The 14209-nt window shown below is 47.8% G+C and overlaps 2 protein-coding genes across 3 annotated transcripts in view; both read right to left on the bottom strand.

Moving 5' to 3' along the window:
- Window positions 1–3693, bottom strand: LOC120917987. 2 transcript variants are annotated; one of them, XM_040329645.1, is made up of 2 exons: window positions 269–3693; window positions 1–224 (listed from the first exon to the last, which is right to left on the bottom strand). In XM_040329645.1, exons 1-2 carry the CDS (start codon window positions 2916–2918, stop codon window positions 160–162), a joined length of 2715 nt encoding a protein of 904 aa, XP_040185579.1. In that variant the 5' UTR covers window positions 2919–3693; the 3' UTR covers window positions 1–159. The 2 variants fall into 2 exon arrangements, with proteins under 2 accessions (XP_040185579.1, XP_040185580.1); XM_040329646.1 differs by having other exon boundaries at window positions 1–312; window positions 564–3693.
- Window positions 3694–4938: 1245 nt separating this feature from the next.
- SPIRE2 (spire type actin nucleation factor 2) overlaps window positions 4939–14209 on the bottom strand; it is an 80745-nt gene continuing 71474 nt past the window's right edge. The window contains exons 13-15 of the mRNA XM_040329644.1: window positions 12247–12274; window positions 7334–7449; window positions 4939–6272 (exon numbers count right to left, since the gene is read on the bottom strand). Of these exons, the coding sequence (XP_040185578.1) occupies window positions 6065–6272; window positions 7334–7449; window positions 12247–12274 (352 nt within the window). The 3' untranslated portion in view covers window positions 4939–6064. The remainder of the gene's footprint in view (window positions 6273–7333; window positions 7450–12246; window positions 12275–14209) is intronic.

The following is a 14209-nucleotide window of genomic DNA, read 5'->3' as shown; positions in this document are numbered from 1 at the left end:
TCACATTATATGGATTTTTTTTATGATTGTCATTATGTTTTTGGCCTTGTCACGGCTACCATGTACGTTTTTAGTATTTCACATGATTATTTTAATTTTTTTTTGTAAAAATATATTCTTTTCATATTATCAAAAATGTGCGATACATTCCAAGCTGCATTAAAAGTCCCAAAGAGGCATTTGCGCTCTGGAATCTCTGTTATTTGAGCGGTTGATACTCTGATGTCTGTATTGGGTGAGATCTGGAAGGAGCGGTTGGTACTCTGATGTCTGTATTGGGTGAGATCTGGAATGCGCGGTTGATACTCTGATGTCTGTATTGGGTAAGATCTGGAATGCGCGGCTGATACTCTGATGTCTGTATTGGGTGAGATCTGGAATGCACGGTTGGTACTCTGTCTGTATTGGGTGAGATCTGGAATGCACGGTTGATACTCTGTCTGTATTGGGTGAGATCTGGAATGCGCGGTTGGTACTCTGTCTGTATTGGGTGAGATCTGGAATGAGCGGTTGATTGATGTCTGTATTGGGTGAGATCTGGAATGCACAGTTGATACTCTGATGTCTGTATTGGGTGAGATCTGGAATGCGCGGTTGGTACTCTGTCTGTATTGGGTGAGATCTGGAAGGAGCGGTTGATTGATGTCTGTATTGGGTGAGATCTGGAATGCGCGGTTGATACTCCGATGTCTGTATTGGGTGAGATCTGGAAGGAGCGGTTGGTACTCTGTCTGTATTGGGTGAGATCTGGAATGCGCGGTTGATTGATGTCTGTATTGGGTGAGATCTGGAAGGAGCGGTTGGTACTCTGATGTCTGTATTGGGTGAGATCTGGAAGGAGCGGTTGATTGATGTCTGTATTGGGTGAGATCTGGAATGCGCGGTTGGTACTCTGTCTGTATTGGGTGAGATCTGGAATGCGCGGTTGATACTCTGATGTCTGTATTGGGTGAGATCTGGAATGCGCGGTTGATACTCTGATGTCTGTATTGGGTGAGATCTGGAATGCGCGGTTGATTGATGTCTGTATTGGGTGATATCTGGAATGCGCGGTTGATTGATGTCTGTATTGGGTGAGATCTGGAAGGAGCGGTTGATTGATGTCTGTATTGGGTGAGATCTGGAAGGAGCGGTTGATACTCTGATGTCTGTATTGGGTGAGATCTGGAATGCGCGGTTGGTACTCGGATGTCTGTATTGGGTGAGATCTGGAATGCGCGGTTGGTACTCTGATGTCTGTATTGGGTGATATCTGGAATGCGCGGTTGATTGATGTCTGTATTGGGTGAGATCTGGAATGAGCGGTTGGTACTCTGATGTCTGTATTGGGTGAGATCTGGAAGGAGCGGTTGATACTCTGATGTCTGTATTGGGTGAGATCTGGAATGCGCGGTTGGTACTCTGATGCCTGTATTGGGTGAGATCTGGAATGCGCGGTTGATTGATGTCTGTATTGGGTGAGATCTGGAATGCGCGGTTGATACTCCGATGTCTGTATTGGGTGAGATCTGGAATGCGCGGTTGATTGATGTCTGTATTGGGTGAGATCTGGAATGAGCGGTTGGTACTCTGATGCCTGTATTGGGTGAGATCTGGAATGCGCGGTTGATACTCTGATGTCTGTATTGGGTGAGATCTGGAATGCGCAGTTGATACTCTGATGTCTGTATTGGGTGAGATCTGGAATGCACGGTTGATACTCTGATGTCTGTATTGGGTAAGATCTGGAAGGAGCGGTTGGTACTCTGATGTCTGTATTGGGTGAGATCTGGAAGGAGCGGTTGGTACTCTGATGTCTGTATTGGGTGAGATCTGGAATGCGCGGTTGATACTCTGATGTCTGTATTGGGTAAGATCTGGAATGAGCGGTTGGTACTCTGATATCTGTATTGGGTGAGATCTGGAATGCGCGGTTGGTACTCTGATGCCTGTATTGGGTGAGATCTGGAATGCGCGGTTGATACTCCGATGTCTGTATTGGGTGAGATCTGGAATGCGCGGTTGATTGATGTCTGTATTGGGTGAGATCTGGAATGAGCGGTTGGTACTCTGATGCCTGTATTGGGTGAGATCTGGAATGCGCGGTTGATACTCTGATGTCTGTATTGGGTGAGATCTGGAATGCGCAGTTGATACTCTGATGTCTGTATTGGGTAAGATCTGGAAGGAGCGGTTGGTACTCTGATGCCTGTATTGGGTGAGATCTGGAATGCGCGGTTGATACTCCGATGTCTGTATTGGGTGAGATCTGGAATGCGCGGTTGATTGATGTCTGTATTGGGTGAGATCTGGAATGAGCGGTTGGTACTCTGATGCCTGTATTGGGTGAGATCTGGAATGCGCGGTTGATACTCTGATGTCTGTATTGGGTGAGATCTGGAATGCGCAGTTGATACTCTGATGTCTGTATTGGGTAAGATCTGGAAGGAGCGGTTGGTACTCTGATGTCTGTATTGGGTGAGATCTGGAAGGAGCGGTTGGTACTCTGATGTCTGTATTGGGTGAGATCTGGAAGGAGCGGTTGGTACTCTGATGTCTGTATTGGGTGAGATCTGGAATGCTCGGTTGATACTCTGATGTCTGTATTGGGTGAGATCTGGAATGCGCGGTTGATACTCTGATGTCTGTATTGGGTGAGATCTGGAATGAGCGGTTGATACTCTGATGTCTGTATTGGGTGAGATCTGGAAGGAGCGGTTGGTACTCTGATGTCTGTATTGGGTGAGATCTGGAATGCGCGGTTGATACTCTGATGTCTGTATTGGGTGAGATCTGGAATGCGCGGTTGATACTCCGATGTCTGTATTGGGTGAGATCTGGAATGCGCAGTTGATACTCCGATGTCTGTATTGGGTGAGATCTGGAATGCGCGGTTTGGAAGCTGTGGGTCGGTTTGGGGTTACTAGGCTAAGCTGCATGCTAAATGCTTAGTAGGCGTCTCCCCCCTTAGAATGCTCTCCCATAACAATTTCAACCTTGGAGGCATCTTCAGGACAACACCTTGGTCAACCAGGTTGCAGATATTTGGAAGTTCTCCATTTCCCGTTCACCTGGACTTCGGTTCTGAATGTGGATTGTGACTCGAGATCCGGTCATTGTCCTCCATCCAACAAAAGCCAACGACCATTCTGTTCTCTTGGAAGCCGATGACGGAAGAAGTCCAACAAAACACAGAGAAAGCTACAGAAGTTCTTATGACATCACTGTTGTAGGTGGAGGAAGGTGCTGTGTGCGAGGGATCCAGTGATCCAGCTAGATCCCCTCCGATTCCACACACAGGTGAAGAGTGATCCCATTTCATAAGATTACCATCAGAGAGAAGATATAGAACATTATTACAGTCTGATCAAAGTGAAGGTTCTGAGTTGCTCAATACGGTTAAAGCAGAGATAGGCAACCTTGGTACTCCAGCTGTGCCCCTGCCTCTAGGAGTGCCTTATGGGACTTGTAGTTCCAGAACAGCTGGAGTGCCAAAGGTACCTTCCCCTTGTGTTAAAGTGTACCTGTATTCCTTGATATGCTGTAGGAGGAGGTAGGTAGGAAAAGTAAAGGTTGTAGGGCATCTTGTAAGGCTAATATTAATCAATGGCTCCAAGACCATTAATCCCAACTCCCGGTGCTAGCTACACCTTAGGACAGGGGTGTCAAACACAATTTCATGGCGGGCCGCATCAGCATTATGATTGCCCTCAAAGGGGCTGATTGTATCTGTAAGATTAGATGTTGGTGCATCCCCCTCCCCTTACATTAGATGTCAAGAGCCCCCCCACCACCATCAGAAGTTGAGTCCCCCACTCTCCCTTACATAAAAGTGCACCCCCCTTTTCCTTATGCTGCTGCTGGGAAGATGGATGCATTGCTTGAAAGCAGAAAGTAAGGGTTTGGAGGAGGACTAGAGCTCTCCTGCAGCTGGGAAGATGGATGCATTGCTTGAAAGCAGAGGTCTGGAGGAGGACGAGAGGAGGGCTGGAGCTCTCCTGCAGCTGCAGGAGAGGTGTGAGGGCCACATGAAATGGCCTGGAGGGCCGGATTCGGCCCACAGGCCTTGCGTTTGACACCTGTGCCTTAGGAGTAAACCTTTGGGTCAGAATTATGGGGACTGGCTGTTATACTGATCCTCTGGCTTCAGTATTTTATTTGGAGTACCGACACAGAACAGATACTCAGATCAGGAAGGTCAGAGCAGATCTCCCTTAGGAAAGGTTTCATTTACTCTGGAAGGTGATGGAAGATCTTGGTGACAATTACAGTAATATTCCGAGGTGATGAGCGGCCGATGAGTCGGTCACAACTCACTCTTTATAATCCAATTGGCCAGTTTTGCTGCCATAACAGGTCAGAGTCGGCCTTCAACAGATCGCTTCTAAAGTAAGACCTTTATCATAGGTGTGTGCACAGGGTGTGGCGAGTGTGCCCGGGCACACCCTAATCACCCTGTGCAGCACAGATTCCCCCTACTGCCCAGCACTACCGGCTTGCCTCCTCTCCTCTTAAATGTTTTGGGATGAGTGAGGGAAGGGGCTGGTAAATATGTACTTATCAGCCCCTTCACTTTCTGAATGAACATGGTGAGTGATCAGTAGTGTGTGTTTGAGCTCTGGGATGCACATCCTAATGCAATAGGCTGCGCACACCTATGACCTTCACCATTGATGGAGCCAGACAGAGCCACCTACCTCCCCTCTCTCCTTCACAGCATTAGATTTACATTACAAGTGGCGTTTGATCAACAGCAATACTCCCAAAACTTTAGAGAGGACCTGTCATGAAAGAGCCAAGTCTGCGCTCACCACACCATGGCCTTAATAAGAAAGGTCAACGCATTTCCCTCTAAAGTACAAGATATCGGTCAGATCTCCCAAGAGGGCGCACCGTCTACATGCTGTGTACCCCACACACAGGTTTATAATGACAGGGCCCCTATGTAAAGCACACTAGTCAAGGCATAACTGGTCCTCTTTAAAATGATCTACAAACCTAAAAAGGCACAATGGGCCCATTTTTAAAAGGGTGCAAACATCAGAAGACATGACAGGTCCTCTTTAAGGGAAAATACAGAGCAAGGAATGATCTTTCCTCTTTAAACAGTAAGAAGACCCAACAGCGTGACAGGTCCTCTTTACAAAAACTTAAAAGCTGATCTTTCCATTTTGCATACATTTGCGAGAGTTGTGTCACCCAGTTATACCTTCCCAGTAACCAGCTGTGAGAACTCATACCCCCCCTCAATGGGGGTCACCCTTTGCAAGGGGCTTGCTGTTGTTAGGGCCCCAGGGAAGTGCAGCAGGAGGAGTAAGACTCACTTGCTTGGTTTTGCAATGACTGTAGAGGGGAGAGCTCTCCACTTCAGTTACTAAAAGATACAGGTAAACCAGCAGGGTCAGGACGTTTACCAGTGTGCACTGGCAATAGTGTTGGATATACACAACTATTAAAAGCAACCAGTCTGCCTTCCATGCAGAGATGTCCAGGGTAAGTGGCCCTGGTAGGAGTCCAAGGTAAGTGGCCCTGGTAGGAGTCCAAGGTAAGTGGCCCTGGTAGGAGTCCAAGGTAAGTGGCCCTGGTAGGAGTCCAAGGTAAGTGGCCCTGGTAGGAGTCCAAGGTAAGTGGCCCTGGTAGGAGTCCAAGGTAAGCGGCCCTGGTAGGAGCCCAAGGTAAGTGGCCCTGGTAGGAGTCCAAAGTAAGCGGCCTTGGTAGGAGTCCAAAGTAAGTGGCCTTGGTAGGAGTCCAAAGTAAGTGGCCTTGGTAGGAGTCCAAGGTAAGTGGCCTTGGTAGGAGTCCAAGGTAAGTGGCCATGGTAGGAGTCCAAGGTAAGTGGCCATGGTAGGAGTCCAAGGTAAGTGGCCTTGGTAGGAGTCCAAGGTAAGTGCTCAAGCCTTGGGATGGCCCCCAGAAGATTTGATGATTATCTGCCAGTCCCGTTCAGTAACATTACGTAGCCGCATTGCCTGGTGCCGATGGGGTTATGACATGTTCTGCCCCCATGTGACCCTATAGCAGGGGGGGGATGGGTGGAGGGTGTAAGGTGCTGGGTGGATTTTTGGCAGGGGAAGTGCAGCATGGATCACAGTTTCTTGACTGTCCGATACTGAGGATGGGAGGTCCCCACGTAGGGCCGGGAGTTCAGGATGTCCACGCTCTTCCGGCTGGAGCACACCACATCGCGGATGAAGCTGGAGCAGTCCAGGCACACGTCCTTCAGAGTGGACCCCTGAGCATAGATCTGGGGGAACTGGCCCTCTACATTCTTCCAGGACAGACCACCACAGGACCTGAACAAAGACACAGAATATTGTTAGAGTCGGGCCACCAAAATGGACATTTCTGCTCAATCTGCAGTTGTAGCTCAGATTTATTCTGGTTAAAAAAGGGACTTTGTTCCTTTAAAAATGAAATCAGAAAGGTATGCTGGGTGAGTCCTCACATACCAGGGTCCCCATCCCTGCAGGGCTGTCTTTATGCATGAGCGCCCCTGGGCACTACCCAGGGGCCCCAGGTACATAGGGGGGGGGGACACCGCCCCCCCCAGTAGTCTTGCATTACATCATCCAGGCCAGTCAAGCGTTTTACTAAGCCGTCCCAGGATGTCCTGAGCAGCATTCTGGAACCGGTGCTGTGCCCTCCTGACCCCCCCCCCCCCCCCCGTGCCGATAGACAATGGGCGGCGTCTTACTGCCATCTCTGGCACCTGCACATATTCAATACCTTCATGTACCCAACTTTCATTTGCATTTTACTTTGTTCTTTATTATTATTTTCTTATTACTAGCATTCTTGTTTCCTTCATAAAATGCTTTTTTTTTTTTTCTGTGATTTTTATTCATAATGTATCCGTTACACTGTGTCGTTTCTATGGATATTCATAAAAATAATTTACAAAAAGCAACTTTTTATTTCATTATTTAAGAAGGTCATAACTGGCTACAAAATTAAATCGGAAAGTCGTTGGTAATAATAGTAAAATAGATATATTAGTTATTCAGGTCATATCACCTACTCCAGGGATGTGCAATTAGCGGACCTCCAGCTGTTGCAGAACTACAATTCCCATGAGACACAGCAAGACACTGACAGCCACAAGCATGACACCCAGAGGCAGAAGCATGATGGGACTTGTAGTTTTGCAACAGCTGGAGGTCCGCTAATTGCATATCCCTGACCTAGACGGACTGGTGTGTCTTTTTCCAGCTATGTAACCATATCGATGTTTTACCCGAATCTTCCTTTCATTTCAAGCTAGAGAGTTCTGTACTTCCCGTGAAGAATGTTCTATCCAATCCCCACAACAACATTTTCTACCGTCTCCTCCCACCGAGAACCCCGCTATACTCACTGGAAGGCGTCCTTTTTTTTGTGTGTGTGTCCAGCTGTGCCCAGTAAACCTGATTGGCATTCAAACCCCACACTGTAGACTGGAATGTGACCCAACTTTTTGGCGGGAAGCTTCATCTGGAGAAAGAATCAATGACATTAATTACAATTTATACTTTAAAGTTCACCTTTTCACAAACAAATAAATAAAAAATTCTCCCGTACCCAATCTCTTCCACTAGAAGACCCCTGAGACCAAGCAGAGATATCCCCCACCCAACAACCACTAGATCCCATGGGCCCCTGGCAGGGACATCCCCCCACTAGAGACCCAGCAAAGATATCCCCCACCCACCACTAGATCACATGGGCCCCTGGCAGGGATATCCCCCACTAGAGTCCATGGGCCCCTGGCAGGGATATCCCCCCACTAGAGACCCAGCAGGTATATCCCCCCCCCACTAGAGACCATAATACCCAGCAGGGACATTTCCCCTCCCCCACTAGAGACACAGCAGGGATATCTCTTCCCCCCCCCACTAGAGACCCAGCAGGGATATCTCCCCCCCCCCCACTAGAGACCCAGCAGGTATATCCCCCCCCCCACTAGAGACCATGATACCCAGCAGGTATATCCCCCCCCCCCCCCACTAGAGACCATGGGCCCCTGGCAGGGATATCCCCCACCCGATCACATGGGCCCCTGGCAGGAATATCCCCCCCCCACTAGAGACCATGAGGCCCAGCAGGGATATCCTCCCCCCCCCCCCCACTAGAGACCATAATACCCAGCAGGGACATTTCCCCTCCCCCACTAGAGACACAGCAGGGATATCTCTCCCCCCCCCACTAGAGACCCAGCAGGGATATCTCCCCCCCCCACTAGAGACCCAGCAGGGATATCTCCCCCCCCCCACTAGAGACCCAGCAGGGATATCTCCCCCCCCCCACTAGAGACCCAGCAGGGATATCACCCCCCCCCACTAGAGAAACAGCATGGATATCACCCCCCCACTAGAGACCCAGCATGGATATCACCCCCCCACTAGAGACCCAGCATGGATATCACCCCCCCCCCCCCCCACTACAGACCCAGCAGGGATATCCCCCCCCCCCCCAACTAGAGACCCAGCAGGGATATCCCCTCACCCCAAAAGAGACCATGATACCGGGTAGGGATATCCCCCCCCACTAGAGACCCAGCAGGGATATCCCTCCCCCCCACTAGAGACCATGAGACCCAGCAGGGATATCCCCCCCCCCCCCCCCCCACTAGAGACCCAGCAGGAATATCCCCTCACCCCAAAAGAGACCATGATACCCGGTAGGGATATCCCCCCCCCACTAGAGACCATGAGACCCAGAAGAGATATCCTCCCTCTACAGTTTATGGGACCCGGCCGAGACACCTCCTCACTGCAACCCAACAGATACAAGAGACAGACATATTATTATTATTATTATTATTATTATTATTTCAATTGCTGGCCACTTACACATCGCTGGAATACTTGTGTTGGGTGGAGGTGATCAGAGGGAACCTGCAATTTATTTTCACCTTTTAAAAGCACAAAGTTCTGCCTAGGAGCATCCCCCTGAGGAAGTGTCCCCCTGAGGAAGTCTGCGATAACCTTCATTCTCCTAAAAAGGCTCTTCTGTGCCCCTCTCCGATATACTTTCACTTTGTTACTTGGGCTTCACCTTCCCCCAACTAATCCCGGCCTACTAACTGCCCAATAGGAGTGCCCATACTGGCTGCTCAGCCGTCTCATTGGACAGTGAAAAGACAGTTTAGCCAGAAAGTCACAGAAAGTCAGATCTCAGCAACACTAAATCAGAGAAACGGAGCACAGAAGAAACGTATTAGCGAGTATTCAGTGACCTCTGAACTCAGGGTGACCTCTGAACTCAGGGTGACCTCTGAACTCAGGGTGACCTCTGAACTCAGGGTGACCTCTGAACTCAGGGTGACCTTTACATTCACAAATCTAAAATGATTAAATGCCATTTCATTACTAAAGGCCATACAACTCTCCAGCAGTACCCAACACTGCCACCTGGGGGCAGCACAATCAGAGGGTGTATAAATCTGTAGACGGGGGAACTATAGTGGGCCCCCAGGTATTGCTGGGCCCAACTAGTCACATGATCTGCTATAGCTGCAGTCATTGGAGAACTCCACCCTAATTATAAGCAATGGGCGGACCACTTGCAGGCGCCACGTGATTCAGCTTGACTGTCAGAAAAGCCTGTCCCTCTGTACCTAAGCTCGTTGGTGACTAGGACCAGTGCCGGCCCAAGACATTGTGCCCCCCCCCCCCCAAAAAAAAAAATTACGCCCACCAAAATGCCCCCACATCCATTATTTTATATCATGATAACTAAAGAGGACCTGTCATGGCTCTATACATGTATATAGGAGTATAAAGAGGACCTGTCATGGCTCTATACATGTATATAGGAGTATAAAGAGGACCTGTCATGTCTCTATACATGTATATAGGAGTATAAAGAGGACCTGTCATGGCTCTATACATGTATATAGGAGTATAAAGAGGACCTGTCATGGCTCTATACATGTATATAGGAGTATAAAGAGGACCTGTCATGGCTCTATACATGTATATAGGAGTATAAAGAGGACCTGTCATGGCTCTATACATGTATATAGGAGTATAAAGAGGACCTGTCATGGCTCTATACATGTATATAGGAGTATATAGAGCACCTGTCATGGCTCTATACATGTATATAGGAGTATATAGAGCACCTGTCATGGCTCTATACATGTATATAGGAGTATAAAGAGGACCTGTCATGGCTCTATACATGTATAGGAGTATAAAGAGGACCTGTCATGGCTCTATACATGTATATAGGAGTATATAGAGGACCTGTCATGGCTCTATACATGTATATAGGAGTATAAAGTGGACCTGTCATGGCTCTATACATGTATATAGGAATATAAAGAGGACCTGTCATGGCTCTATACATGTATATAGGAGTATAAAGAGGACCTGTCATGGCTCTATACATGTATAGGAATATAAAGAGGACCTGTCATGGCTCTATACATGTATATAGGAGTATAAAGAGGACCTGTCATGGCTCTATACATGTATATAGGAATATAAAGAGGACCTGTCATGGCTCTATACATGTATAGGAATATAAAGAGGACCTGTCATGGCTCTATACATGTATATAGGAGTATAAAGAGGACCTGTCATGGCTCTATACATGTATAGGAATATAAAGAGGACCTGTCATGGCTCTATACATGTATAAAGAGGACCTGTCATGGCTCTATACATGTATATAGGAGTATAAAGAGGACCTGTCATGGCTCTATACATGTATATAGGAGTATAAAGAGGACCTGTCATGGCTCTATACATGTATAGGAGTATAAAGAGGACCTGTCATGGCTCTATACATGTATATAGGAGTATAAAGAGGACCTGTCATGGCTCTATACATGTATATAGGAGTATAAAGAGGACCTGTCATGGCTCTATACATGTATAGGAGTATAAAGAGGACCTGTCATGGCTCTATACATGTATATAGAAGTATAAAGAGGACCTGTCATGGCTCTATACATGTATATAGGAGTATATAGAGGACCTGTCATGGCTCTATACATGTATATAGGAGTATAAAGAGGACCTGTCATGGCTCTATTCATGTATATAGGAGTATAAAGAGGACCTGTCATGGCTCTATACATGTATATAGGAGTATAAAGAGGACCTGTCATGTCTCTATACATGTATATAGGAATATAAAGAGGACCTGTCATGGCTCTATACATGTATATAGGAGTATAAAGAGGACCTGTCATGTCTCTATACATGTATATAGGAATATAAAGAGGACCGGTCATGGCTCTATACATGTATAGGAGTATAAAGAGGACCTGTCATGGCTCTATACATGTATATAGGAGTATAAAGAGGACCTGTCATGGCTCTATACATGTATATAGGAGTATAAAGAGGACCTGTCATGTCTCTATACACGTATATAGGAGTATAAAGATGACCTGTCATGGCTCTATACATGTATATAGGAGTATAAAGAGGACCTGTCATGGCTCTATACATGTATATAGGAGTATAAAGAGGACCTGTCATGGCTCTATACATGTATAGGAGTATAAAGAGGACCTGTCATGGCTCTATACATGTATATAGGAGTATAAAGAGGACCTGTCATGGCTCTATACATGTATATAGGAGTATAAAGAGGACCTGTCATGGCTCTATACATGTATAGGAGTATAAAGAGGACCAGTCATGGCTCTATACATGTATATAGGAGTATAAAGTGGACCTGTCATGGCTCTATACATGTATATAGGAGTATAAAGAGGACCTGTCATGGCTCTATTCATGTATATAGTAGTATAAAGAGGACCGGTGATGGCTCTATACATGTATAAAGAGGACCTGTCATGGCTCTATACATGTATAAAGAGGACCTGTCATGGCTCTATTCATGCAATTAGCCCCACAGTGGAGCGGAGCTGGCGGAATGGGATGGCGGGCCCTGAAAGTGCCGCCTGGTACAATGGTAGCATCAGGTCCCATGGTAGGGCCGGCCCTGACTAGGACTGTTGCTTTTATTCTACTGTTAATAAAATTCTGAAATTTGGAAATGCACTAGGTCGGTGCGCCCTCCTTTTCTTTTTAGCGCCCATTGTTCTGAGGAGGGGTACAAGACTCCAGACTTCACCTGAAACTAAAGACTGGACTACACCACCTGTGTCTAGCGAGACCCCGGAGCACAGGAGGAGATTTGTTGTTCTGACCCTTTAATCTATTATGTTTGGAGATGGGATATGCAGAGGATTGAAGTTCCACAGCCGCCAGAAAAATCAAGGTTGGTAATTTTACCCCCCATGCCCCCCCCTTAGATATGAAAGCTCACCTTCCCACTGCAAGAGCCACAGGCTGACCTGAAGGGAAGTAAAAGAAAATAACTTTATTATATGCCAGTCACAGAGCAACCAATGAGAAATCACATGAAAACGGATTGAATTATTCCAGGCTATATTAGTATTGTGCAATACCTCACTATGCCACTAGGGGAGACCGCACAGTATATGGCCAGCAGAGGGGCTGATCGGTATGAGCGGGGGCGGGGGGGGCCACCAATTACAGGAACCCATCCCAGGTGTCTCTCCCTGCAGCAGCTAAAAGCTGGCTTCTCTCCTTCTCTGCCTCCAATCAGCTTTCAGCTGCTGCAGGGGAGAGACACACAGGAGATGGGTTCCTGTAATAGTACCCTATCATCGTTGGGTGGCGGTGGGAGGAATAGTACCCCATCATCGTTGGTGGGAGGAATAGTACCCCATCATTGTTGGTGGGGAGGAATAGTACCCCATCATTGTTGGTGGGGAGGAATAGTACCCCATCATTGTTGGTGGGGAGGAATAGTACCCCATCATTGTTGGTGGGGAGGAATAGTACCCCATCATTGTTGGTGGGGAGGGATAGTACCCCATCATTGTTGGTGGGGAGGAATAGTACCCCATCATTGTTGGTGGGGAGGAATAGTACCCCATCATTGTTGGTGGGGAGGAATAGTACCCCATCATTGTTGGGTGGCGGTGGGAGGAATAGTACCCCATCATTGTTGGGTGGCGGTGGGAGGAATAGTACCCCATCATTGTTGGTGGGAGAAATAGTACCCCATCATTGTTGGTGGGAGGAATAGTACCCCATCATTGTTGGTGGGAGGAATAGCACCCCATCATTGTTGGTGGGAGGAATAGCACCCCATCATTGTTGGTGGGAGGAATAGCACCCCATTATTGTTGGTGGCGGTGGGTGGAATTGTACCCCATCATTGTTAGTGGGAGGAATAGTACCCCATCATTGTTGGGTGGTGGTGGGAGGAATAGTACCCCATCATTGTTGGGTGGCGGTGGGAGGAATAGTACCCCATCATTGTTGGTGGGAGAAATAGTACCCCATCATTGTTGGTGGGAGGAATAGTACCCCATCATTGTTGGTGGGAGGAATAGCACCCCATCATTGTTGGTGGGAGGAATAGCACCCCATCATTGTTGGTGGGAGGAATAGCACCCCATTATTGTTGGTGGCGGTGGGTGGAATTGTACCCCATCATTGTTAGTGGGAGGAATAGTACCCCATCATTGTTGGGTGGTGGTGGGAGGAATAGTACCCCATCATTGTTGGGTGGTGGTGGGAGGAATAGTACCCCATCATTGTTGGGTGGTGGTGGGAGGAATAGTACCCCATCATTGTTGGTGGGAGAAATAGCACCCCATCATTGTTGGTGGGAGGAATAGTACCCCATTATTGTTGGTGGCGGTGGGTGGAATTGTACCCCATCATTGTTAGTGGGAGGAATAGTACCCCATTATTGTTGGTGGCGGTGGGTGGAATTGTACCCCATCATTGTTAGTGGGAGGAGTGGGAGGAATAGTACCCCATCATTGTTAGTGGGAGGAATAGTACCCCATCATTGTTGGGTGGTGGTGGGAGGAATAGTGTCCCATCATTGTTGGTGGGAGGAATAGTGTCCCATCATTGTTGGTGGGAGGAATAGTACCCCATCATTGTTGGTGGGGAGGAATAGTACCCCATCATTGTTGGGGGGAGGAATAGTGTCCCATCATTGTTGGGGGCGGTGGGAGGCATAGTACCCCATCATTGTTGGTGGGAGGAATAGTACCCCATCATTGTTGGTGGCGGTGGGAGGAATAGTACCCCATCATTGTTGGGTGGTTGTGGGAGGAATAGTACCCCATCATTGTTGGTGGTGGTGGGAGGAATAGTACCCCATCATTGTTGGGTGGTTGTGGGAGGAATAGTACCCCATCATTGTTGGTGGTGGTGGAATCAGTCTGACAAGTGGGACACAA

Source organism: Rana temporaria, chromosome 11 (genome assembly GCF_905171775.1).
Source record: "Rana temporaria chromosome 11, aRanTem1.1, whole genome shotgun sequence".
NCBI lineage: Eukaryota > Metazoa > Chordata > Amphibia > Anura > Ranidae > Rana > Rana temporaria.
The sequence above is the reverse complement of the archived record's forward strand: the minus strand, read 5'-3'. Positions and strand labels throughout refer to the sequence as shown.

Coding starts and splice junctions, on each gene's coding strand:
- LOC120917987 (XM_040329645.1), bottom strand. CDS start 2,918: ATGCAGCTTAGCCTAGTAACCCCAAACCGACCCACAGCTTCCAAACCG. Junction 225..268: donor AGATCTCACCCAATACAGAC/ATCAGAGTACCA, acceptor CCCAATACAGAC/ATCAGAGTATCAACCGCTCA.